The sequence below is a fragment of the Myotis brandtii genome, unplaced genomic scaffold (genome assembly GCF_000412655.1).
Source record: "Myotis brandtii unplaced genomic scaffold, ASM41265v1 scaffold90, whole genome shotgun sequence".
NCBI lineage: Eukaryota > Metazoa > Chordata > Mammalia > Chiroptera > Vespertilionidae > Myotis > Myotis brandtii.
This window is the reverse complement of record NW_005371694.1, coordinates 2173946-2201110: the sequence shown is the minus strand read 5'-3', so window position 1 is coordinate 2201110 and position 27165 is coordinate 2173946. Positions and strand designations below refer to the sequence as shown.

The 27165-nt window shown below is 33.8% G+C and overlaps 1 protein-coding gene across 6 annotated transcripts; it reads left to right on the top strand.

Moving 5' to 3' along the window:
- The first annotated feature begins 2721 nt into the window (after nt 1–2721).
- SH3GLB1 (SH3-domain GRB2-like endophilin B1) lies at nt 2722–22175 on the top strand. 6 transcript variants are annotated; one of them, XM_014532610.1, is made up of 11 exons: nt 2772–2860; nt 4900–4980; nt 5794–5922; nt 7983–8116; nt 9950–10042; nt 11795–11881; nt 13671–13694; nt 17934–18023; nt 18398–18498; nt 21115–21340; nt 21705–22175. In XM_014532610.1, the coding sequence occupies exons 2-11, from the start codon at nt 4947–4949 to the stop codon at nt 21810–21812; spliced, it is 1026 nt and encodes a 341-aa protein (XP_014388096.1). In that variant the 5' UTR covers nt 2772–2860; nt 4900–4946; the 3' UTR covers nt 21813–22175. The 6 variants fall into 6 exon arrangements, with proteins under 6 accessions (XP_014388098.1, XP_014388100.1, XP_014388095.1 ...); XM_014532615.1 differs by lacking the exon at nt 4900–4980 and adding an exon at nt 4222–4282 and having other exon boundaries at nt 2779–2860; XM_014532612.1 differs by lacking the exon at nt 4900–4980 and having other exon boundaries at nt 2722–2860; nt 11795–11833.
- The last annotated feature ends 4990 nt before the right edge of the window (nt 22176–27165 follow it).

Below are 27165 nucleotides of genomic sequence, written 5' to 3'. Positions count from 1 at the left end.
GCACAAATTTTTGTGCACCGGGCCTCTAGTATTAAATAATTAAGCAAACAAGCCTTTTGACCTGAAGATTGAAATGTTTTGTTTTTCAAATAATTAACTTTATAAGTGCTGGTTCTCTGAAATATTGGGGAAAAACTTGCCCTGAAACCTAACCTGTATCAGGTAAACTAAATGACTTTCTTAAATCCCTATTTATAAACATTTTTTAGTAATGTCTAGACCATTTGTTTAATTTCATTGTGTTTCTAAAAAACATCAACATGGCCCTAGCTGGTTTGGTTCCGTGGATAGAGCATCAGCCTGCGGACAGAAGGGTCCCGAATTCGGTTCTGGTCAAGGGCACATACCTTGCTTGGTGGCAGGCTCCTCCCCGCCCCGGCGTGTGTGAGGGAACCAATAGATGTGTTTCTCTCACATCAATATTTCTCTCGTGTCTTTTCCTCTCTCTTCCACTCTCTCTAAAAATCAATAGGAAAATATCCTTGGATGCATATTAAAAAAAAAAAAACTCAATAAAGTTTACCATGATTTTATGTACTGAAAAAAATAGGCCTGCAGGTTTATAATGTTTGGATAATATTTTTCATTCAGCTCTCTTATAATAGTTCTTAGCAGAGTGCTTTGCACAAAGACTGACTTAATAAATACTGGTTCTTAATTATGGATCTGTTGATTGTTGTATTAATCTAGTCTTGGTTTTTAAGTATAAATTAAGGCTTCTACCAAAAAATAATAATAATATTTAGAGCCACTAATGATCCTCCAGAAATGCAACTGGAAGATAAATCATCAGAGGACTCTATACTCTTCCCTTGTGTCTTTACATAGCTCATTTTTTATCATCCCATCTCAGTTGTTACCAGTTCAGAGAGGCTATTTTTCTTACCATTCACATCTGGCAATCTTCAAACTCCTGCTCCCTCTTCCAGGCCCAGCTTGCATATCCCTCTGCCTTTTAAACCTGATTCTCCTGCCCTCCTTCTCCCTGCAGAATGAATTCTTCAGTTCTCTACACTTGAATTCATTAAACCAAGCAGTTAATCATTTAGTAACTCACTCAAGAAATAATAGGACCACCTATGTTGGTCCTCTGTCCACCTTTTTGTCTTTGTATCCTTATCAAAGTATTTAATTACTTGTTTATTGTCTCGATGATCTACTGGTAGATTATCCTTTGTAGATAATGTTAACCTGTGTGTATTAACATGTAAAATTCTAATCTATATCTCTACAGTAGGTCTGTTGCTTAGAATCTCAGGGATCTGAAAGAAGACTAGAGTTCTCTCTTAAGATCGAGATTGCATAGTTACCCAGCTGACCTTGGGAGAAGGGTTTTGATTTTTGCCTAATACCTCTCCTATCCTCAGTTACAATACACTCAAGTTTATGGGCTTAGGGCAGCAATACCTTTGGAACTGCTTTTCTCAGTCCCACCCATTGGGTCAGGGCTTGGCTAAGGCCTAAGACTTTACAAAAACTATTAAAGCTGTTATTTCTAGCACTTGAATAAGACCTTGGTGGGGGTTATAAAGTCTAAAAATAACATTCTAGAGGACCTTTCAGCTAAAAGTGCTAGTGATTATCTGTTATAATCAACTGAAAGTATTAGACCAAAAACAAGGATGCTGGAAGAAACATAATAAAACTCAGACAAGTGGAGCAGAAGATATTTTAAGAAATGAGAAGGGGGGAGAAAAAGCAAGGTGAACATTATATTTTGTTACCCAGAAATGAGTCATGATTAATGAGCATAGAATTAGTGCTAGTAGTATGCCTGTGTTATGATGGGAAAAGCCACATATTCTAGAAAAAAAAAATATGCATGATAAGCAGGCTGAGTCATCACTTCTAGTATTTAATGAAAAATATCCAGAAGTCTTCATAAAATCTAAAAGGAAGGAAATCTTTTTGCTTCTTTGTTACTGTGTGTGCAATGCTGCTTTTCCTGAAAAACCAACACAAGATAATGTACATTGAGTATATTTAACTACATTTTATGATCTTTAAAAGATGCCTCCATAGTATGGATAGGATATATTCCAAAAATTAGTCTATACATCGATTGCTCGAACATATCCTGAAGAAACAACTTGAATGATAGTTTTTCAGAACATCTCATAAAAGCCTAACTAGGTGTGATTAAAGTGCCAATAATATAATGCCACATTAAACATAAACAGCCCTTTTTAAATTCAATAACAATGACCAGACACTGAACAATGTGATTTACATTCATACTCTTAATTAACTTTCAAAGTACTGTAAGATATATATTGACTCTTCTTTATGATAGAGGATACCTAAGGAAAAAATATTCAAAAGCTTGCTCAGATCACACAGCATTGCAGTCAGGGTATGAATTCATATCCAACTGACTCAAAGCTCTTACTCCTTACCGCTATGCTACCTTTATACGTCAGAAATATTTATATACCAGACAGTGTGTTCGATTTTCTGTAGAATTCACATCATACATTTTAGCAGAACTGAGGATATGTGTTAACTATAAGATAGGATCATAATAAATGCTACAAAAGAGGTATAGATAAGGGTAAAATTATCGTAGGAGCAAAAACAGTAACATTTACATGCAGTGGTTTACAAATAGTTGTATGTTTGGGATTGTTTGGATTTGAGTTTTGTTTTTAATTATTAATATAGGTTGCTAAAATGTATTTGCAATATATTTAATATTGTTTTTAAAATAATCACTAACAGTTCACAGAAGAAAAGCTTGGCCAGGCAGAGAAGACAGAATTGGATGCTCACTTAGAGAACCTTCTTAGCAAAGCTGAATGTACCAAAATATGGACAGAAAAAATAATGAAACAAACTGAAGTGTTATTGCAACCAAATCCAAGTAAGAAACTTTTTACCTTTTGCCTACCTTATTGACTATTCCTATTAAAAAGTTTTGTTAGTAGGATTTTTAATGTTAAAAAAAGTTTTAATTTCTATTGGAAAACAGAATTTTTTGTTTATAGCTTTGAGATTATGGTTATTTTTTGTGTGCCTTGGTTAAGAAGAGGGTGATAAACATTTCTTTGTGTATCACCTAACAAACTGACAACATTTTTCAGGCTTTTGTAAAATCCTCTTGAAAATCCAATTTCAGGCAGTGACTTTGAATTTTAAGAGATATAAAGGTCTATGAAAATAAATTACTCTTCCTGCTTCATCCAAGGAAGAATTATTCCTAAATAATTAAGGGGAAAGTTAATTCGTTACCACTTGTTGATGTTAAGTTTTATGTTTTTACAGAAATTACTCCATTTGATTTTCTGACAACCCTAAGCAGATCACTAAATAACCAAATAACCTTGCAAATAAGATGCACCATAATTGTTTATTAATTGAAACTCACAAGTTAGCATTTTTGTCTAATTTAGTATAGCTAATTAGAAGGGGAACTTGAACTAGAACCAAGCACATTGATAGTCTTCACTGGGAGCTTATATATCAAAATTGAAGGACAAAGGCAACAATGCATGCTTTCCTTCCTCTTTTCCCCCAATGTTATTGTGACCATGTTGTGTGTGCCATAAACTTATTTTTAAGTACTTAAAATTCCAACTTTGTTGCTATTGCATAAAAACTCAAGCACTGTACAAACTATTAGTAATTCTGTGCAGTTTTATTTAAACTGCAGTGACTTTAAACTAAGCCTTTTACACTTTGAGGCCTAGTCTTTGGATACTATGTGGTATTTGTTATTCACTTAAGGCTACTTAAATTATATACCATGGCACCTAAAAAAAAAAAGTAGAAGGTTTTCCTCTTATTCCTTGCTCTATCCAGAGTTCCTTGCACACATAGTCTGTTCTAAAAGATGTTTTCCAGAATGGCAAATAAAGTTATGCATGACTGGTAAACAAGAATGGTGTTCTTATAAAGAAGTTATAATGGCTCATAAATATTATTTTATATTAGTGTTTTAATTCAAAAGTAGTAACAGAATTCTTTTTATTTTTTTGTTTGTGCTCTGGTTATAAAGTTACTTAGGTTTTGTGTGGTAAAACCCGGCTCTTTTTCTGTAAGCCCTGTTATTTTTAGTGTATGATTTTTTAGAACCTAGGGTTTTTCAGAAATATATATTGAATTATAGCAGAGTTGCATAAATGTTTTTTAAGACTTAGTGAAATGAAACATTTATTTAAAATATACCAAATGTTTTATTAACTAAATGAAATCAACATGGGATTTATACTTTTGACCAAATAGGTAGAAAGCAGCAAAGCTAAGAAGTACTGTGGTGGTCAGAAAATGAGATTCTGAAACTTAGGTAACATCATCTAAATGATTCATTTTAAACTGACTCATTTTGGTTTTAACTAATTTAATGGTTTTTAAATTCCTGCTTAAAAACTCTTCAGATATGTTTTTATAATGAACACTTTTGCCAACTCCTGAAGTGTTTCTGTATTCGTTTAGCTTATTTTTGAAATTTCAGTGCACTGTGTAAAACTTAAACTTGTGGAGGAATTATGTGAGATAATTAAAAGGAACATATTTAACTTCTTTTTGGATTATAATTTTAATTTATATTTAATCATTGTTTCTGGAAATTTGGACTTTTTCTCATTTGTCTCTGAAATACCTAACTATTAGGCAGCAATGTGAATGTGAGTTTCTTGACTATTACACTAAAATGTTTATTCATATTTTTCCTTTCCATTTATACTAATGTTCTATAATTGCTTTTAACCTTTTGTCTTGTAATTTAATCTTATTTGTAATGGTGAAATCTTGAGTGACTACATGCTCAGAGGTATCTATGTATCTATATACTTTAAATATAATTAAATACAATTAAGCCAAGGCATCATATTGCTGATTTCTGTCTGAAGACTATTCCAAGCCTGGATTACTCTATTCTTAAACCCCTATGCCTATATTTAGACTCTAGGAGGGAGAGACAGCTTTGAGCAAGCAAAAGCCCAAAAAAGATGTCAGAAGTATATGACTCTTTGGTTCTTAAAGGTACCTTATATCCATATTTTCATAGTTGAAAAATCCTGCTTTTGAAATTGAAAACATATATTCAGAGATAAAAGTTAGACATTATATGAATGGGGCAAATGCTATTTTACTAGATATAAAGTGAATACCAGCCCTTTTTTGGAACTTAAAATCCCATAAAATACTCATATAATGGTTTTACTTTACTTTAAAATATTTTGTTCCAAAATATTTTTCATATTTCTAAAATAGTAAGTTTCTTAGAGCTATATAATACTCAATATATAAATTAAAAAATTATCCTATATAATAAAAGGGTAATATGCAAATCAACGACGGAATAACCAGTGGCTGTGATGTGCACTGACCACCAGGGGGCAGACACTCAATGCAGAAGCTGCCCCGTGGTGGTCAGTGCTCTACCACAGGGGGAGCGCCACTCAGCCACAAGCTGGGTTGATGCCTGGCAAGCACAGTGGTGGTGGCGGAAACCTCTCCAGCCTCCGCAGCAGCACTAAGGATGTCCCACTGCAGCTTAGGCCCGCTCTCCAATGTCCCACTGCAGCTTAGGCCCACTCCCCGTGGGGAGCGGGTCTAAGCCGTGAGTCAGACATCCCCTGAGGGCTCCCAGACTGCAAAAGGGTGAGGGACCCCCCCTACCCCTAGAGTACACGAACTATGTATGCTGGGCCTCCAGTATATTAATATAAGTACTTCAAAGCATGCTAATTTCATATTAATTTTCCAGGGTGATAAATGTCTGGTAGTGGAACAAAAGAGTCTTTTAAATAGTTTTGCTATTTTGAAATTGGTAATTTTAAACTGTTCTTGTAGATGCCAGGATAGAAGAATTTGTTTATGAGAAACTGGATAGAAAAGCTCCAAGTCGTGTAAACAACCCAGAACTTTTGGGACAATATATGATTGATGCAGGGACTGAGTTTGGCCCTGGAACAGCTTATGGTAAGTGAGAGGCAAAAGGTCTATTAACAAATATCTTGTAGATTTTTACTACTTAGAGACATCATTAACATTTACCTAATATCAGTGGAATCACTTTTAACTTCAAAATTTTTATGTTAAAATTTTCAATGAAGTGAGAATTATCAGTAACAAATAAGTATGTTCATTTCAATTTAATTTAATTTATTTAAGCATATGTTGTTCTGAGATTTCATATGATCTTTTTAGGTTTAAAATGTTAAATGGATTCTTCACTTGTACTCTTGCAGTATCTCTGTTGTGGTACTTAAGATACATTGTAGTTTTTGTTTACATATGTCTCCTCTTTTTTTCAAGCTTCTTGAGGGCTTATTTTATAAGTGGAATCACTGTTGCTTTCATTACACATAATGTCATTAATATAAAAATGTTAACAATGGTTATCTCTGGATGTTTGGATTACATTTCATTTCTATTTTCTTTATATAGTTTCATTTTTTTATGATCATGTTTTACAGTTTCTCCAGCTTTGTTAATTGTTATACTGACTCTTTTAATGTATAACTCTGGAGTTCAAAGTTATATACTATTATCCTTCAAATCTAATTTTCTCAGAATATACAGCAATTTTGGATTTCTATAGCTTTTTTCCTATTGTTCGTCTTTTTAAGACTTCTGCAAGAAATTGGTTCTAAAAATGGATATGAAATGATAGGTAAAATAAATGATTTTTTATATATAGTCCTGATTTATGAAATAGCTCATAAATTCTGGAACTAAATAAACTTAAACTTTAGTAGGTCTCTTCTTTATGTCAGAGGAAATAACCTAAATACTGTGTAATCAATGCCATTTAACCCATTTAGATGTACAACTTTAAAATTTTTTACATTGTGTTCTTCAAAATATAATTTTTTTCAGAAGTAGGGAGATACTTTAAATCTTTACAGTTTTATTTCTAAAGTTTAACTATTAATTTTAGAAAAACTATATACATTAAGCAGATTTTTTTATTATCTGCTTATGCCAGGCACAGTTTTATGGAGTCATAAAAGTTTAAGGAGACCCAGGTCTTTCCTTCACCAAAATGAAGGCCTGGTGGAACATGATCATTTGAAAGGCTTCTAAATTTTTTTCTTTTATAATTTAATCTGTTTTTATCTCTAATAATTCCATTGAATATACCCTGATTATTGGAATTGGGCTTTGAGAATATATATTATTAATTGATAATAGCTAACAATTGAGTATTCCAAGCATTGGAATACTGTATATAAGTATTATTTCAATAAATCCCCACTATATCCTACTTATAAATTCTATCTCCATTTTTAAAAAAGGAAACTGAGTCTAAGAGAGGTTACATAATTCATCCATGATCGTATACCTAGTAATTCAAATGTAGATCTGTATCCAGAAATTGAGCTCTTAACTGCTATGTTATATTATTACTTCCTTACCAATCAGATCTAATCTCATTCTAACGTGAAGGAATTAAGATCCACAGAACTAAAGCTTATTAGAGATAGAACTGGGAGTAGAATCTTAATCCTGTGGTTCCCTTTTCTTTCACTATTTTCCACAGTATTTTCTTTCAAAACATGGATTTTTTCTTTAACTTAAAATACAAATATATGGCATACTGTTATTTATAGATATTTGAGATAAGTACATAAATATAGAAACAGAAGTCAAATTTTGACTTGATCTACTTAGTAAAATATTTTAAGCACTATACTTTTATAAACAAATCTACACTATTTGAGCTGTGACGGTACATACTTTTCATTGTATCCATCCTCTTTTGTCCCATTGATACAATTAGTACAATTAACTCTGACATGAGTTTATCTTTGTCATTTTTATTTAGATATTTATAATCTTAATAACTTTTAAAATAAAACTGCCTTATTTTACAGTTATTTTATTTAAAATAAAACAGTTATTTCTATTTGATTTTTACTTAAGTAAACAAGTGACAACTATGAAGCAGATCAAATTGCTGATTTATGTTGACATGATTCTGTTTTCCAACATTATCAGACAATGGTTTAAAAAAAAACTTTTTTTTTCCTTTTCAGGTAATGCTCTTATTAAGTGTGGAGAAACACAAAAGCGAATTGGAACTGCAGACAGAGAGCTGATTCAAACAGCAGCTTTAAATTTTCTCACTCCTTTAAGAAACTTTATAGAAGGAGATTATAAAACAATTGCTGTGAGTTGAAAGTGCTTTAATTTTTATTAAAATATTTAGATATATATTTACAGTTTTAGTGAATAATTTGCCATCTTAACTATATAGATGTCACAGATTAGAAATTTTAAATAACCTAGCTAGGTATGTATTTAACAGAACACAAAGCTAATTAAAATAAAGGACTATTGATGATACGGACTCCATTTTTGTGTCCCTGTTATTGAGATACTCTTACATCATTCTTACTTATTACCAGCATTAAAATCTATAGAGAGAGGTTCCTGTAATGATTATTAAAATATGGCACAAAATATCACCATAGTATAGCCATTAAACTGGGAGCCAGAAACCTAATTATTAGAAGCTATATTTCTGGCTATTAGACTTCCTGTCTTTTTGCATCCCTAGAAGTCTGTTTTCTTTTTACATAGCTGTGTTATTTGCTGATGTGTAAGAAATATCACTTTCCCAAACCCAATCTATTAGTCTATTATTAAGTGATGGAGGATGGAGATTTAGGTGGCTATTTTTTCTAAGATTATTGCAAGACTGCTCTATTTTAAATATTAGGTCAAACATTGCTTGCAGGTTTCGTGTTATAAAATATTACAGAAAACATATTTACAATGAATTTATCTCTAGGTAAAAGTATTTGGCTGAGACAAAGGAAAAATCAGCAAGTTGAAATACAATTTAAAAGATATTAGATTGTCAATGGGATGAAATTTGATATATGAAATCTGTCTAAAAATTAATAAAACAAACAGTGACTATTTTATAGAAGCTTGAGGTTCCCATGAGAAATTTGATGTTTATTCATTATCTATTCTGTAAGTTGGAGTAGCAGAGTTGCTCTCCATGCTATGGTACATGTGATCACGTAGCGTATTAAGCAGCTTTACGCTAGGCCTATACTTCCTTCATCATAGGCACTTTCTAGATAAACTGTAATGCTGTAAAAGTTTTTCATTCCAGTCTGGCCGGTGTGACTCAGTGGTTAAGCATCGACCCATGTACCAAGAGGTTGTGGTTCGATACCCGGTCAGGGCACATGCCCGGGTTGCAGGCTTGATCCACAGTGTGGGGTGTGCAGGAGGCAGCCGATCAATATTTCTCTCCTTCTCTCTGAAATCAGTAAAAATATTTAAATTTTTTTTTTAAGTTTTTCATCCTGGGCACTACTGACATTTTAGGCTGAATAATTCTTTGTTGTGGGAGCTATACTGCATTGTGGGATGTTTAGCAGCATTCTTGGCTTCTACCATTAGATGCTAGTAATATTCCTCCCCCAGTTGTGATAACCAAGAAGATATTGCCCAGTGTTTCCTGGGGAGCAAAATCCCAAAGTATTAAAAATAATATTTCTGTTTTCACTGTCACCTGCCATCTTACCCAGATATCCAGAATGTCTCTATTGTTTTAAAATTGAGAACAGTAGGAAAAAGGAGTCAAATACTGTATAGCCAGTTTTGTAATTATAGATCTCAGTTTATTAGATGATTCTTATATTTTATGGAAAATAATACTTTAAATACTAATGTAAAATAATATTTTAAAAGTTGCTCTCACTTCGGTGTGCTGTTATTTTTCCTTCTAGTTGAAGAGTCTCTCCTCAGCCAGCCTTCCTGTGGTTCTGGGTGATGTCCGTTCCGTCTTTTAGTTGTAATTTTGAAGTGGTTGTTTGCGGCAGCAGTCTGCGGTGTTTACCTATGCCGCCATCTTGGTCTCTCCTTATTAGATGATTCTTATATTTTATGGAAAATAATACTTTAAATACTAATGTAAAATAATATTTTAAAAGTATGCTCTCACTGGATTTTAATATCATTAGCCTTTATATTTTTCTTATAGAAAGAAAGAAAGCTACTACAAAATAAGAGACTGGATTTGGATGCTGCAAAAACCAGACTAAAAAAGGCAAAAGCTGCAGAAACTAGAGCTTCAGTAAGTAGTGTTCTTTAATTTAAAAAACATTTTAGGTTAATAATTTTCAGACTTGTAAAATATTTTACTCATATACAGTGCAAGCTACAATTTGTCAATAAGACTAGAATATGACTTTAGAGTGTTGTTTTTGTTATCAGAACTTAATACATCCAAGTCAGTGCAAAGTAGTTATATCAGCAGGCAATATTCTTATTTCAGTGATACCCCTGTTGCTAAAAAACAAAAATTATGAGAATTATGAGCTCCTCAAGCTGTGTCATGTTGTTTAAATATCCTCAGTCACCAGTGATTGCAAATAGATTTTTTGGAGATAGCTTTATTACATTTGAAATAGAAAAACAAATAGTAATTCAGATGAGAATGAATCACACTAGAGAATGCTTGTGTGTGGCTTAAAAGGTAGATGTAACTCTTTCCACATGTGACTCAAACTGACTAAAGGAGTTGTCACCAAGAAGAGCTCCAAAAACATTCAAACAGCGGCAACAGGGACTGACAGGTGACTGCTTTGCAGGGAAGGAAACCTATTTGGATAAATAAGTTCTTGTATACTTTTCATAAAAACAATCTCAGATAAAACTGAGTGGGTATATATTAAATGTAGTAATTCAATGATATGTATATAAAACTTTGTGTAAAGGTTTTATTTATAAGCTTCTTATTTAATCTAACATTTATATTGTTTAAATCTTTATTCCAAAGTTTGAAGAGATGAATCAGATTTGAATTGGAACAACTTTGTGATAGTACAAATATAAACAAGTCTAGATTTATTAGAGGACGCTAATAAGTTAATTCTTAATTTGAGCTAAGAGATATGTTTTGTTAAGAGCCTTATTACATTCCCACTGCCTTCTGTTCACAATTCACTACCACTACCACCATCAAAAATCATTGCCTTAAGGAGCATGTTACCACAGTATTGGTAAAAATCTCTTGTGCCTGTCATTTTGGGAAAGAAAAGACTGAGACTTGATTTTGAATGAAATTTAAAACTGATAACTTGGTATTGGACAGTGATGTCTTATGAGATTACCCCAGTACCTTGTATGTGCAAAATAAATTATTTTCTTCTATACTGTTTCTCTTTTGGAGATTCTGTATTAGTTACTGCAGGAAACGTGCTATCTTTGACAGGACAGTAATTCCAAATTCACTGTCAGTTTTACCTCAGAATTATCCTGATATCATCTTCAGGAACAGCCTAACTTCCTTAAATAGGCTTTTTGCATTTACTTCCGTTTACTTAGAGAATACAGAAAAATAGAAACCACCAGAAGTTTGGGTTTGCTTTATTCTTTTCTTCTTTGACACATTTCCTAGTTTTAAGTGGCAGCTGAAGAGGTTACTGTAACCTCGGACTTTCTTTGATTTTACTTATTTATAAATTTCCATGGATTGTTTTATGACTAGTTTATTCCTTTGAATGGGAAAGCTGTGGGTAGGCAAAAGGGCTTTCATAGTGAAAATTTTAATAAAAATTATAGATAATGGCAGCAGTTTTTAAAGTGATGCATTTTCCCTAAATGATTTTAGTTTTAAATCAGGCATCAACCATATTTTTTGTCTTTGAAAATTTGAATCTTTTGGAAAAATAAAATAGGTACCACTATGAAATTCCATAGAACAAATAGAGGGGTTTTTAAAAGTAATAATACCTGTTTGTGTGTTCTTTATTGTGCAGAAAAAACTTACTTCACTGTGTTCATTGGTATAATGTGTTCTTTGTCTCTTACCTATGTATTTAAGCAACTAAACTCAGCTCACCTTGAAGGAGATAACATTATGGTAAATTTCTCTTACATGCTCAACTTCCTGCATGTAAAATGGCTAAAGGTTTGTTGGCCTACTGTGTTTTCTACATCTTGAATAAAGTGCCTTCTCCTGCTATCATCTGCATTTAATGGTCTAAAATATTCAAAGACATGCATTCATTAGTTTAACAAAATATATGTGGAATAATAGCTTAAATAATATTGGAACTAAAAAGAAAGAATGTGTTCTAATTGCCAAATATATTAGCTATGCCAAATTCAGATTTTACAGTCTGAAGTTACACATAAATTTATTGTGCCTTTTATGCCCTATAAAAGACGTTAATTTAGCTGGCACTTTATATGTTCACTTTTGGCAAGGAAAATTAACAAAACTTACTTAACTTAGAGAAAGGGATAAGGTATACATATTTACTTTGTTTCTCAGTATCTTCAACGTCCCCTTAATTTTCACCCAAACTCAACATAGAATGAGTTTATTTTGCAATTCCAGGCTAAAACAAACCTCAGTAGTTTTGGTATTTATGTAGTGGGAAGGCCCATTCCTCCATATGCTAATTCACTTAAGAAAATTGCAGAATAGAGACAATGGTGGACAAGAATTGAAAGTGAGAATTGTTATATATATAGTATCCAAAGTATATATTGAGCTTGATTGGAGGAAATTTAGGAGATGCTAGGAATTTTTTTAAAATATATTTGTATTGATTTCAGAGAGGAAGGGAGAGGGAAAGAGAGATAGAAACATCGATGATTAGTGAGAATCATTGATTGGCTGCCTTCTGCACTCCCCCTACTGGGGGCAACCCAGGCATATACCTTGACTGGGAATCGAACTGGTGACGTCTTGGTTCCTTGGTCAACTGCTGAGCCACACCTGGCCGGCTGGGAATTTTTGATTTTTTAACATGATAGAAATATGAAAAATCTGATCACTGCCCAAATCTTAAAAGTGTTAGCTAGTAAAGATTTATGAGTATTTGGTATATTATACTCCTACATAAAGTACTTCCACAGAAGTGACATGGAAATTGTAGTAAAGTTGATAATAAATTGGCAGTTAAGTTAGCTGCTTTTATTCCCAATATTAGCATTGAACTAAAAGGGGCGGGGGGAGCAATCCATGAATCACTGACTAAATGAGGGCTTTCCTGAGATAGCAAGAGAATGCATTTATTTATTTCCATTGTCCTATCTGTAGGAAAATGAAAAGTGTGAGACTATTTCTTTCTGTCATTGGTAAGTTAGTATATAAATTGTAGGTTTTCTTTTGTAAAAATATCCTAACCAATTAGCAATACTGTTTCATTTATTCGGCACTTGTCTTACTACTGATATCATCTACTTATAATAAGATGTATTTAACTCTGGTAATTTTAAATTCATTATACTAGTATCTCTAGTTTATTGTCTCCCCCCTACCCCCAATCCCAATGACTATATCCGTGTTCAGTGTACATTTACCTTTGCTTTATTTTAATTTCCTAAAGTTGTAGAGTTTAGGCCTAATGAGGAGTTAGAAATCATTTGGTCCAAACTTTTATAAATAAGAAAACTAGAACTAAGAGGGGTTAAATATTCCATTTTAGAAAACTGTTATTCTTATTAATTTATAGAATCAGTATAAGATTCAAAAATCAATAGTATTTATACATATGAAGGCATACTTTCACAGTATATTAAGCTGTACTAATTTAGTTACTACTATATTTCACCTGATAAAGTGATCCTGAGAAAAGGAGTATGCCATTTGAATTAAAATATTCACATTTCTCTATACTAAGTTGTAGAAAATGTTAAATTCCAACTTTCATGCTGTATATTTTTCTCTAATTTTTAATGCTGGCTAGATTTGGGCAGAGGAAGTGACAAAAGTAAGTAAATTATTAAACTACAGAATTATGAAACAAATTTAATTGTCATTCACTCAGAGAATATTGGACGATAACCGTGGGGCTAGTCACAGTCTTTGTTACTGTATCTTATAAAGTCTGAAAATGATTATGGAACACTCAGGTCCACAGAGCAATAGAACAGTGCTGCAGAGATATTGTTTGCACACACTATTGATACCTGATAGATTAAGTGGTAATCTTTATAGTGCCTTGCCAGAGACAGTTTAAATACTTGGTTTATTCATATGGCAATTATGTAAAATATAGTTAACATCATATTCTCTGTGTTCGTGTCACACAAGTAAATTTTCTAGGTAACTGAAGCTTGTTCTCTCCAGCACCAAAGCTTATTTTTCTGTCACTTTAGTTAAAAACATTTGTAAAAAAAAAAAAAGTATTTTGATGCTGCATTAAACAGGATAACATATATTGAATTTTACTTAAAGTTAGGGTCTTTATTATGAATATTCATTATTATACTGTGTAACAATTAGATCTTTTGTTCTTGAAGTGTGTTGTCTTCTTGTCAAACTGTCACTTTTAGAAGTTGTCCATATGTCTGCGACTAGCCTGTTGTTATCATTTCTAATCTTTCTGGGCTGAGAAATCAAATAACTAAGCAAGAATTTAATAAATAAAATCATGACTTTAGTGCAGATTTGTTTTAAATGCTATTGGAAATCTTCAGAAGCGTTTTTCATTTGTTTATTTTTTGACAGTAGGATTGCTGACTATACGGTCTGTTCTGTGCATAGGTTATGGAGCTGTTGATTCTATGACTTGGCAATCCAATGTGAAATTCTTAACTTATATTCTCATCCCCCTTTGTGGAATCTATTCATCAATTTAGCTATAGTTTCACCCTGGCCTCTGATGTCTTTTAGAACTTCTAGCATGAAAAGATGGCAGAGTAATGTAGAAGAGAATATAGATTAAGCAAGAAAACCAGGGTCTCTTCCACTTTGGTTAGCATGCAAGTATAGTTAAAAAATTTATTTGATTCAATCTCTACAACTTTGGGAAATATTTGATATAATGGGAAACAATTCATGAAACAAATATTTATATTATGTATATATGAGAGGAACTTAAGAAATATATCAAAAATTTTTCTGTAAATCTCACTTTTGTCATAATTTAAAAATGTTTGATTTATGTTTCTGGAATATTTTAAAGATTTAAGCCTATAGGATAAAGTAAGTAACACTGACAAAGTTTGTCACAGAAAATACATGATATAAATTTCTAGCTGATATCACAGACCAACAAATTCTTGCCCTTTTCCCAAGTTACATCTTAAAAGAACTTTTCTTGCTTTTCTGATCCAAGTTATGCTATCATATACTCTAGATCAGTGGTTCCCAACGTGGAGCACATGCCCCACAGGGGGGCAATTTGATTTTTAAGGAGGGCAATTTGAGAATGAGTTATTAACAGTGAATTTTTTGCATTTCTTATGGTTCTAGGGGCCTCATATATAGTATATAAATATATTTTGTGTTATATTTATGCATTTCAGTTCTCTATTATGTGTTTTGAAACTTTATTTGCTATTTTTTCATATCACTTCATATTACTATATTTTAAATAATGTCTTAGTTATTTCTTCCTCAGTATTTCAACTGTCCTTTTGTTCTTTTATTTTTCTCTTTCATGGATGCCATATTCTTTGGAAGCTTGTTTAGACCAAGTTAATGGCCTTTTAGGCTTCCTCCATGTGAATAGGACTTCACTTTTTGAATAAGAATTATAGGTCACAGAAGGGTATTGGGATTTTAGAGATGCTTAGGTGGGGCATGGCCAAAAAAAGGTTGGGGACCACTGCTCTAGATCAATTAGCCCAGTAACAGTAATCTAAGCAGTAATTCTTTTCTCTAGAACTCTACCTTTTAATTGTAAAACTAAGTCAGGGAATGAGATCTTCTGGAGGACAGAATAAAAACCCTTTAAATTTATTGTCTTTCTTTAAACCCTTTTTACCTGTCTAGTATGGATCATTTTCTTCCTAAGTAAATTGATTATGCTGAACCTAATTTCAGTTAACCTCTGCCTCTCAGATTCAATTATTTGTATAGAAGTAGAAATTATTTGGGACTTTCATCGCTTGCAACTACCCCAGTACACACTGAAACTTGTTTGTTTGTTTTTTAATGAGATTTTTTTTTTCTTCCTATCATTTACCTTTTCTAAATATAAAGTCTAGTTTGCTCAAACCTGGAAGTCTGATCCCTTGTCCTTGAGATTATTTTATTTTTTTATTCAGTGTCTTAGCTTTAAAACACTAGTTTCACATCTCCACACCAAATCACCTTGAAGCCTTGAAGCCTTCTTAACATCCTCACTCTTTGGAATCCATTGTCATCATTAACTTTGGTTATGCTTGTGTAAGGCAATCATGGTAGCATCCCCCTTAAAGGAAATAAATTTGAACCCTCTTTTCATATTTTGACTCACTGCCAGGTTATTAAAATGATTTGAAAGAAAAAAAAAACATTATTTCTACTTCAGACTCAAACTTCCATGTCACTTTTAATCTACTTAGCATACTTGTTTATACCTTGTACAAAAATATTGTCACTTAGTAGGCTTTTCTGCCATTAAAGCCTACTAAAGGTTATTAATTCAAGTTGTACATGGAACTAGCCTCATTTATTTATTTTTGGTTTGTTATGGTTATTTCTATTAATCAAACTTTTTGCATTCAAGCAAGCAAAATAGTAAATAGTGCAAATGTAACACTGAAGTGATTGGTTTTCCTTAACATTTTCCTTAAGAAGAACATTGATTCTTCTCCTGGGACTTTTTTCCACTTCTTACTAGCTTCCAGATGAAGGTTACTTCAGCCCTGTATCAAAGCAGCATGTCTTCATGGTGGTTTTAGTCAAGTAAATTTAATTTTAACACGATTTATTGAGTAATGTAAGCTTACTTCTATAAATCCAATCTACTGGTCAGTTCTTAGTTCCCTCTGCCAGGCCTGTTGCCAGTGAAATTAGAATACTTAAGCAACTGATTATCTATTTTGCTGCTGCTTCCTTGTTGATTGGTTCAATAGGCTAACTGTTGCCACCAGGGGTGAAAGAGAGGGAGATGGGGTATGAAAGGAAAAAGTTCAGACTTTTTATACTTAAAATAGTTTTACATAGTCCTGGAAATATTGCAATTATTTGGCTGAGGGTGGGAAGCTATTTATTCTGGAGAGGTGGAAATATCATTATAATGTCATTAATAATGATGATCCCCAGTGAGAGAGCTATTTTGAGTGACCTACTCACTTACTACCAACCAACTCTTGCTAAAAGTTTGAGAAGATGGTTTTGCCAGTATTTACTGTTTTTATATTATGTTGATTTTTTAGTGAACTGTTTTGTCCCAGCACTAAACCTATATCAATGGTTGAAGCTAAGAGTAGTGTACTATTATACACACACCTCTTTCAAATTCCAAGTTCAGGGACTTGAGCTTGGTAGCTTGAAATCAACTGTGTAGAAGTATTTACACCATGAAAATAAACACATTAGTGCTTTTGTATTTCATAGAAAGTCAGTTTACCCCAGCACACCACTGATTAAAGGGCACCCATTACTTGCAAAAAAACCCTAGCATATCTTTTGGGTAATATTTCTGCTTAAAACATTATTTCATGCAAAGTTTGGAAAGAAAACTTAAAGACATTTATGTAGGATAAAGAATCCTTAGAAGAAACCTAAAAACTATGTTCTAGAAACAAGTATATGTTTGGTAACACCCGAATGGTTAAAATCCTGTGGTTTTGTTCTGAAGTTGTTCATTTAATATTAAAGACTATCTTTAAGTTCAAAGTAAAGTAACTATAGTAGTAGTTGAGGATTTTTTGAAATATTTTATACATGTAAACTAGTGATTTTAAGATTTTATAAAATGGCAAAGTTGATACTTGGAAATATATTGGTTGTCCCAGTAGTTTTTCTAGACTTTTATGTGTATGCCATTAAGCTTTGGCATTAATAGATTCTTTTGAGTCAAGTACTTGTAAGGAATCAGTTCTGTCTAGATGAGTAATATAGAAAAACTAATGTCTAGAAACCAGGGACCAGTTTAGATACAAAAGCAGAATCAGAGAATTGCCAGATTATCATTTAGGATTTGTTTGGGGATTTTCTTTGACAGTCTACATAAATGTATGTAAAATGGACTAAGTCCTCTTAATGAGGTTCTAAAACTATGTTCCAATTTAAGTCTGAACAGGAATTAAGAATAACTCAAAGTGAATTCGATCGTCAGGCAGAGATTACCAGACTTCTGCTAGAAGGAATTAGCAGTACACACGTGAGTATTCATTTATTGGAAATTCATTTGGAACAAAGGACTTTGATAGTCCTCAGGCAATTTGCGGAAGAAAACCTGAACTTCCTTTTTAGTTATTTATCAGGGAAATTTAAACTGTGACACTTTTTAAGATATATGAAGAAATATTTTAAATTTTTATTTACACCCTATCACCTAGTTCTCCCACCATAATCAACCATTTGTTGGTTTTTGTTGACTAAACAGTTTGTTATTACACAGTTGGCCATGGTCAGTCTTAATAAGCCTTGTAGTAAAGTGCTAGATACTAGTGATTCTCCCTGAGTAGTGTTGTATTCTGTTTCCCCTTATGATAGATTGTAGAGCTAAGAAGTGACTGTAACTTTCCTTCACAGGCCCATCACCTCCGCTGTCTGAATGACTTTGTAGAAGCCCAGATGACTTACTATGCACAATGTTACCAGTACATGTTAGACCTTCAGAAACAACTGGGAAGGTGGTAATTTTCTTTTCTCATGAAATTTCTGATAAGAAAAGAAATTCAGGCCTTGGCTTATAAAGTAGTATTAGAGGTGAAGATTAGAAAAATTAAAGGCTTTTATTAGCTTGCTTTAAGTCAGGTTTTTAATTTTTTTTATTTTTTTAATCTTCACCCAAGGATATTTTTCTATTGATTTTTAGAGAGAGGGAAAAACAGAAGTATCAGTGTGAGAGAAGCACATCGGTTAGTTGCCTCCTGCATAAGCCCCAACCAGGGTCCGGACCTGGAAGGAGCCTGCAACCAATGTACATGCCCTTGACCAGAATTGAACCCAGGACTCTTGGGTCCACAGGCCGACACTCTATCCACTGAGCCAAAATGGCTAGGGCAAAATCAGTTTTTTTAAAAAAAGAAACCTATTATCAGACTTTTAAGGTTATAAAAAACATTTTGAGCTCTTCTAACACAGAAGAATGTTAACAGGGATGAGAAGATAATTTAAGTGAATACCTTTATAGCGCTATATAAAAATAGCTTCAAGAGTGTTTGAAGTTTACTTTTCAAGGAATAAGGCAAAAAATGTCCTCAACACTTTGATGTTCCTTTCTGCATATTAATCTTTCAAAACTAGACTTAGAACAAAATTAAGCACATTTACAAAACAATTTTAGATCTTAAAAATGAATTGTAGCCTAATACCATTAGTTATCCTAATAGGATTTATAGAAAGATTTACACTTCTTTTATATTTAAAGTTTTGTTAGTGGTATTAATATCTGAAAGCCGAATACCATTTTCTTCCCCACATCACTATAACTATTTTAAGTCCAAGAAGCTTTAGTACTTCCTATTCACTTTGTCCTAATACTCTGGGAGTGCTGCAGAGGGGTTGCTATTGTTACCATTCATACTTGCTTTCTGTTTAAAACCACACAAATGCTTGGAATTCAGCCAAACAAAATCTAGTTTCCTTGCTACACTTTAGGATAACCTCAAACATTACAAAGTGAAAATAGTGCTATTATTTGGAGAAAGAATGTCTAGCCTGTCTCTCTGCCCTCAATGAATTATATTACTGGTAATGACCAGTGATTGAGAGTGGGAAAACTTGTAGGTCTTTAAATGTAGAACTTGAAAGTCATCCAAATCCACAGTAACAAATTCAAGAGCTACTTCTGAATAGTAAAACCAGGTTATAATGCTAATGGCTAAAATAGCAGTGTTGTTAGTAATAGTAACTGAAAAGCAGCAATCACTTAGGAAGGGCTCCAGTGTCCCCAGACACTCTTTTAGACACCTCATATGTAATAATGTTATAATCCTCACACCAGCGAAGTGGGTATTAATACATCCACATTTTATAGACGAGAAAACAGAAGCACTTCTCACAAGATTAGTAAATGTATTCTTAAATAACTGGGAGATTTTAACATATCAGGTTACATCAGGAAGTCTAATTTTTTTTAGTGTGTCATTAAAGTTCTTAAAAGGTGAAAAGGGCCTTTCAGGTTTTTTGGTTGATTAGTGTTTTGTTTTGTTTTTTCCATAAATTCCCCAAAATTGACATAGGTAGACCTTAGTGGCTACACAAAGGCCAAACATACTAGTAAATTTGAAAGTAAAATTCCATGGTTAGAGACTTTTAAAACCTCATAGGTAGAGAGAGAGGGCTTTATTTCTATCTTCAGAAATGTGTATATTTAATCACTGCTGAGGACTTGAGTTCACTCAGGAAGGAATGCTAGGAAATGTATTCTTATCTTTAGAGGGAAACTTGAATTAGAAATGGAACCTACATTCTATTTGGGGGTAGAGGGAAGTAGAAAAATCAGTGTATATGTGAATTACATCATATATTAGAAGGTGATAAATGCTATAGAGAAAAATACAGCAAGCTAGTACCTTGGTTAGGGTAGCTGTTTGTCAGGGAAGACAGAGACTTAGAAGATGTAAGGAAGCAAAATATGCAGCTTCTGAAAGACGATGCTCCAGAAAGGGTATAGCAGGAACAAAAAGCCCTGAAGCAGGGACATGGCTGTTACATTCAAGCAACAGCAAGGAGGGCTTGGTTGGAGATGAATTGAGGAGTCGGAGCTGGAACACACAGGGCTCTGGAAGCCACTGTTTGGACTTAGGCCTTTATTCAGATATGAGGACCCTTTAGAGATTTTGATCTGAAGAGTGACATGATTGAGTGACATGATTTGATTTTAGCCTTTTAGAGAATCATTCTTGCTGCTCTGTTGAGGATAGTTGTTAGAGGGCATGGGATGGAAGTTGACAGACCTGTTTGGAACCTGTTGGAATGATTTAGTCACTCAGGAGATGATGGTGGCTTGGGTCAGGGTCATTGTGGTAGATGTGGGGGAAGTGGTCAAACTCTGGTTGTGAATTTTAAAAGTAGAGGCAGTAGGATTTGTTGACAGACTTCATGTGCATGAGGCTTAGAGGAGTCAAGATACTGCAAGAGGCATAATAAGCTGGTCAGCACACTTTGTCATTAAAATATCAACATCCATAAATCTCTATTCACAGTGAAAGTTGGTAGAAAGTAAACACTGCCATCAAGTGGTGGTATTCAGGAGCTTTGGTTGCTTGAAAATAGTTAATTAGCCATTTTCTTTTCAACAGTTTTCCATCCAGTTATCATTCTAACAACAATCAGACTTCCGTGGTACCTGTACCATCTGCTTCATCAAATGTGATTGGTTCTTCTGCCATGACTTCAAGTGGCCTAGTAATGACCTCTCCTTCCAACCTTATTGACCTTAAGGAGGGCAGTGGCAGCAGAAAGGCCAGGGTTCTATACGATTATGATGCTGCAAACAGTAGTGAATTATCACTTCTTGCAGATGAGGTGAGTAATGTGGGTATAAGAAGAAAACTATTGTAAATTGACATATCTTCTAGTATAACAAAATGCAGATTCCTCATTACTTATTTGGAAATAGTTTATCATGAATGCTTTCATAGATTTCAATTTTATAGAATTTTAACTACTATTCTTTAACAAAATATAACATCACATAAATATTTAAAGCTTTTAACTGCTAAATAACTGGAAGATTTCTAAAACTGCCTCTAAAAATATCCTTTAACTTTTAGCAAAATTGACAATAATGTTTAAAGTCCCTTGATAGTGAATAGTTAAATACAAATCTGATTAGTTTCCTATGTGTTTATTTTTTAACATAGTAACTGGAAATGTTTTTATTTTGTAGGTGATCACTGTGTTCAGTGTCGTTGGAATGGATTCAGACTGGCTAATGGGGGAAAGGGGAAATCAGAAGGGTAGGGTGCCAATTACCTACTTAGAACTGCTCAATTAAATAGGTGGACTATGGAAAGATTATCCATCATGACACCCTATTTATATACAACTAACTCTAAATAAAGCAGGTTTAGTATCTTCCATGTTAATGTCTTAAAGAGACTGAAAAAGAAAATACCAGCCGTCAGAAACGGGCTTTCTGCCAGTAAAATTGCTTGGTAACTATTTCATTACAGAATTTATGTTAGAGCTTTCATACCAAGAATGTTTTCTTACAAAATTCTCTTTCTACTGAGGTTTCACTAATAAGCAGCTTCTACTTTTGAGCCCCAACTTAAAACAGAAGAACTGTTTTCTACTGAATTTTTCATTAATGGCAAGCTTTTTCTTTTCTGTAAAATAAATTTATTGTGAATTGATATCAGTGACTCATTTATTAGGTATAGCCAAAGAATAAAATTAAAATTTGTTTTTAACGTTTGGTTTCAGAAGAGACCTAGGATATAAACCTCTTTTGTGAAGAATATGTTTCTGAATGTTTCCTTGAACAGAAATGCAATTATACCATGTTTACCTTGTTTTCCAACAGAAGTTGAATGATTTCAATACCGTATTTCAATGGGTTATTTGGGGGTGGGGGGGTTGTTTATTTTATTAAACACTACTGAATGATTTAAATTTAAGAACAACTAGTCTTTGAAAAGCACTACCATATTTCTCTGGTATTTTTGCAGTAAAGGTTCTAAAACATCTGAGGCAAGTTCAGTTCACTAAGCAACTGAAGATTGCTTAGTTTTAAGATTGTTCAGTTTAAGCATGATCAGAATTGGACTCATTAAGAACATACTGCAGTACAATACAGAGAATTTGTTCTTACTGAACAACAAATCTTTATAAAAATACAAACTAGTGAAACTACATTCATCATAAAGTGTATACAAACAATCCACTTTTGGTTACTCTGAGCTTACTAATAAAATTTTGAAAACTTAACTTATAAAATATTGATAAACTTAGTTTATCTTGATCAGGATCTGTAGTTATGAAACACACACTTACTGAAATTATTAGTGACACACTTTGAGTCAGAAAATTGTTATTTGGACCATTGCTGTGAATCAACAGATTGTGTCCATGTTAGAATTTCTGTCATTCTTATTCTATCATTTATTAAGCATTTGTTGAGGTCCAGGTACTGTGTTGATAACAACAAGATGCAGAATAAGTGTCACTGTCATGATAGGATAAGGTACTGTGTTTCGGTGCTTTGGGCGTCACCTGATTGAGATTTGGTGAGTGGGAGGTGGTTTGAAGAGGAAGTGCTTCAGAGAGGAAAAGATGTGCCAGGCCTGGAGCCAAAAGAGTATAGCACATTCTGACAACGGAAAGTCATTCAGGCTAACTTACACAAGAATTGCAGAGATGTCACTCACTTCAGGGAATGTTAGTGTATCAAAATGATAATTTTTTTTGGTACTTTAAAAAATGATAAATACTTAACACAAAAGGATATTTCAAAATGGTGTTTAAGAGTTCCTAATAACTTGGTAAACATGTTGATAATTTAGCTCAGTCTAAACTTTTAACAGTAGTTGTTACCCTTTTATTTCGGTGCTATGAGACAAATTACTCTGAGATTTTATAGTTGTACAAGACACTTTGATTCACACTGTGAATTGTCATACTCAAGCCAAAAGCTGCTCAAGCTGGTTAACTATAGAACCAAGTGAGCAAAGCTTCCCCCCCCCCCAACCCCCCCAGAAAGGAAGTTCTACAGACAGTCTAGAGTACTATCTATTATGTTTTATAAAGTCAAGATTTAGGCTTTAAAGATCATTAAAAAAAAATTCAGGTCAACTTTTAAAACAGCAACTATAAATCCAGTTTATAGGAAGTAGAGTAATGAAGGGGAGAGTATGACCACTGGAATGGAATGGTCCCTGGATTCAAATCCAGTCTTCCTCACATACTGTGCTCTTTGAACTTCAACAGAGATAATGCATGAACTGCTGTTTCCTTATTAGTAAAATGGGGATAATTATGCCACCTTAAGGTTATTATTATCTTGTATGTTAGGCAATTTTTAGGGAAAGTTTTGACACAGGAAATTCTCTACCAGTTTTCACTTTTTAGCCCTTGTAGCTTCCTGACGTACCAAGACTGTAGGCCTCGTTTATGACTGAACCAGAGATACCTCTTTTATATATATGATATGATATGATCTGTTCTACTCTTGTCCTATCCTCCACTCTCTTTAAATCAGACTCAGATCTAGGTTTAACCTCACCACAGTCAGTGTAAAATTTTATTAGACCCTTCTGCCTTCCACTAAATGAGTATTGACTATAGTAACCCAGTGATGTACATTAGCCTTCAATAATATTATGGTTCTAAGGCTTCTTGTGCCTTTGTTTACCACAAATCTACCACAACATGTGGGCTTATTCTTCTGTTTATTGCTTTTTATTTTAATGGATTTTTGTGTGCTTGTTGGGGATGGGGGTTAGTTTTATTTTGGTTTTGGCTTATTTTGTAAAGTCATAGATTTAATTTTTACTCAGGTAAAGGCCCATAAAGGTTCTCTAGGCATAGAAGAAAAGCTTGGGAAGCCTATTAATTCACGGTGCAATTCAGAATTATTTAAATAAACTTTGTGCCCCAGAGCTTAGGTATAGTAACATGTGAAGGATACACATGAATAAAAAATAAACTTGGAGATAACGGTAGGCTCTTTTACAAATAAAAATAAGTGGTTGGGTTGTCTCTACATTTGTCCTTAAAGTAATCTAACCTAAAAGTCCATGATGTTAAATCTGTTTTTTTATGGTGCTAATTAGAAGAATTCATATTATAGAAGATTAGGGAAATAGGAATGTGCCTCACTCTGGGTAACGTGAAAAATAAACCTGAATCCGGTGGGTTAGAGTCCATCCTCCTAGGATGCTGTTACCTTCCACCAGCACAAGCAGGAGCTGGTGTTGGGAGGACATTTTCTGAGATAAATTGGGGAGAGGGTGATGGAATGCTGGACAAGAAGCTACAGCATTGTTTATTTAGGCTCAGCTCTGTTGACAGGAGTCCTCAAAAATCTCTACTGAACCTCCCAAATGCCTGAACTTTTGAAATATGTTGTCGTAGTGTGTAGCACTTCAAGCCTGGGTGAGGAGCCATAATAAATAGATGGCTTTGCAGTTTGACCTACAGCCAGCTTTGTCTCAACCCCTTCTCCACTTCTTGAGACTCAAAAGGGGAGGAAGGGTATTTAAGAGCACACCAGCCCTTTTCCCCACATTGTCCTAAGTAGGAAGCCTACTCAGTAGGGCAGTGGTTCTCAGTGTGAGACCCCAAGATGGACAATAACAGCATACCTAGGAACTGTCAAAAATGCTAATTCATATTTCCAAGTACTTCCTACATTAAGTTGTACTGATTTTTTTTCTTCAATGAGCTGTAGAACTAGTCTTAGTTCTTCATGTAACATTTTAAGACAAAAATTGTCTTCTAGCATTAATCAAAATTATAGTTTTATAATTTATTTGTTTAGTATATATTGATCACTTAAGAATGCAGGCTTTCTGAGATGCAGGCCATAATTCTTTTGATCACAGTTGTTAGCTTAAGGCTAGCACATAGTGTGTACTTAATATTTGTTGTGTGTGGGGGAAAAAAACTATTTCTAAGCCATATCCAAGATCTACTGAATCAAACTCTGAGGTAAGGACCTAGCAATCTGTTTTTACAAACCACATGGTGATTGTTCTGTTAAGGTAGAGAACAACTTCAGTAGAACAAGGGAAACTTCCCTGTCATCTTCAGGCCTATTATCTGAAATCACTTGAGAAATTCCTGCCTTCTGCACCTGTGCCAACAACAGTGCTGTCTTCAGTGTAGAGGAATCTTGTTGGGCTATATTATAAAGTGGATGTGAAGGTAGAGTATAGAATGCCAGTACTTGGTTGCTGTGGGAGTTAGTGGGATAGTCCGAGAAAGGTAAGCCCAACAACCCCCATTTCCACTCAGTGCAGTGGCAGTTTGACATCAGAGCACCCCAACAAACCATTATAGTGGTATCAGACTAACGTGCATCTCTGACTCAGGTTGCTAAGCTCTGCTCTCATTCCCACTTCAAAGGAGGTTTGTTTAAGAATTGTTAATGCTTTCTTAATAAAAGTCAGATGTGGTGGTAAAAAGGAAAAAAATGTGAAAATATAGCTTAAAAGATAAAAATAACCTATAATACCACCATCCAGGGAGAACTGTTACTTAGGTGTATAGCCTTCCAGACTCTTCCATGCTTTTGTAGATATTTTTAAGTGGGATCAACTTGTACATACTGTTTTGTAACTTTTTCACTTGACAACACCATGACCATCCTGCTGTGTCAAATGTATTGCTGCATCTTTTTTAATAGCTGCATGGTATTCCATCATATGTGCCACATTTTACTAAACGACTGTCAATTTCTAAGTTGTTTCTAATTTTTCACTAATAAACTGCTTTAAAGAACATCGTGTTACTAATCTTTTATGTGTTCTTAATATTCCTTAAGATGAGTACATGGAAGTGGAATTGCTAGTGGAAAGAAGATGCCAATTTTTAAAAGCTTTTGTTACTGCCACTTTGACCCCTAGAAAACTTAATCAATTTATACATTTTTATTAGCAGTGTATGAAATTGTTTCTTTTTGGAGGGCTTCCAACTGAATGTTCTTATAGCCTTCTGTTTAAAAATAAAGGGTACGAGGACGATAAAAGGACTCTGCAGCCCTAGCCTGTGTATTCAGTGGTTAGAGCATCAGCCCACACACCATAGGCTGGCAGGTTTGATTCCCAGTCATGGGCACATACCTCAGTTGCAGGTTTGACCTGGTCTCAGTCAGGGCGCCTGTAGGAGGCAACCAGTCGATGTGTCTCTCTCACATCAATGTTTGTCCCCCCAACCCCCACCCTACTCTGTCTCTGAAAAGCAATGGAAAAAATATCCTCCAGTGAATTTAAAAAAAAATAAGGACCCTGCAAAATTGAAACCAAGATCAATCTTAAATTATTCTAACATAGTTTACTAGTCTACCTTCTATTATGTATTTTGTCATTCTTTGGGAATGTTTGTAGTATTAGCTTGCCTCTTACTTTTATTCGATCTTCTGGAACCACTATCCCCTTTCTGACTTTTGCTGAAATGGTAGGAGCACAATCTTAAGTAGACTGGAATCTTGTAAATTTGATGCAGGCTTACTGTTGGTTTGGGGGAGCATGGCCATAATAGAGAAAGGAGAAACTTTGAAGGGCAGACAGACACTGCCTCTCCCACTTGGTTTCCTGGCTTTGTGTCAGTCAACCTCTTTGAGCTTGTTTGCTTATCTCTAGAAATATAAGCCTCTGTAAGGTTGAAAGGAGTTGCCATATTATAGA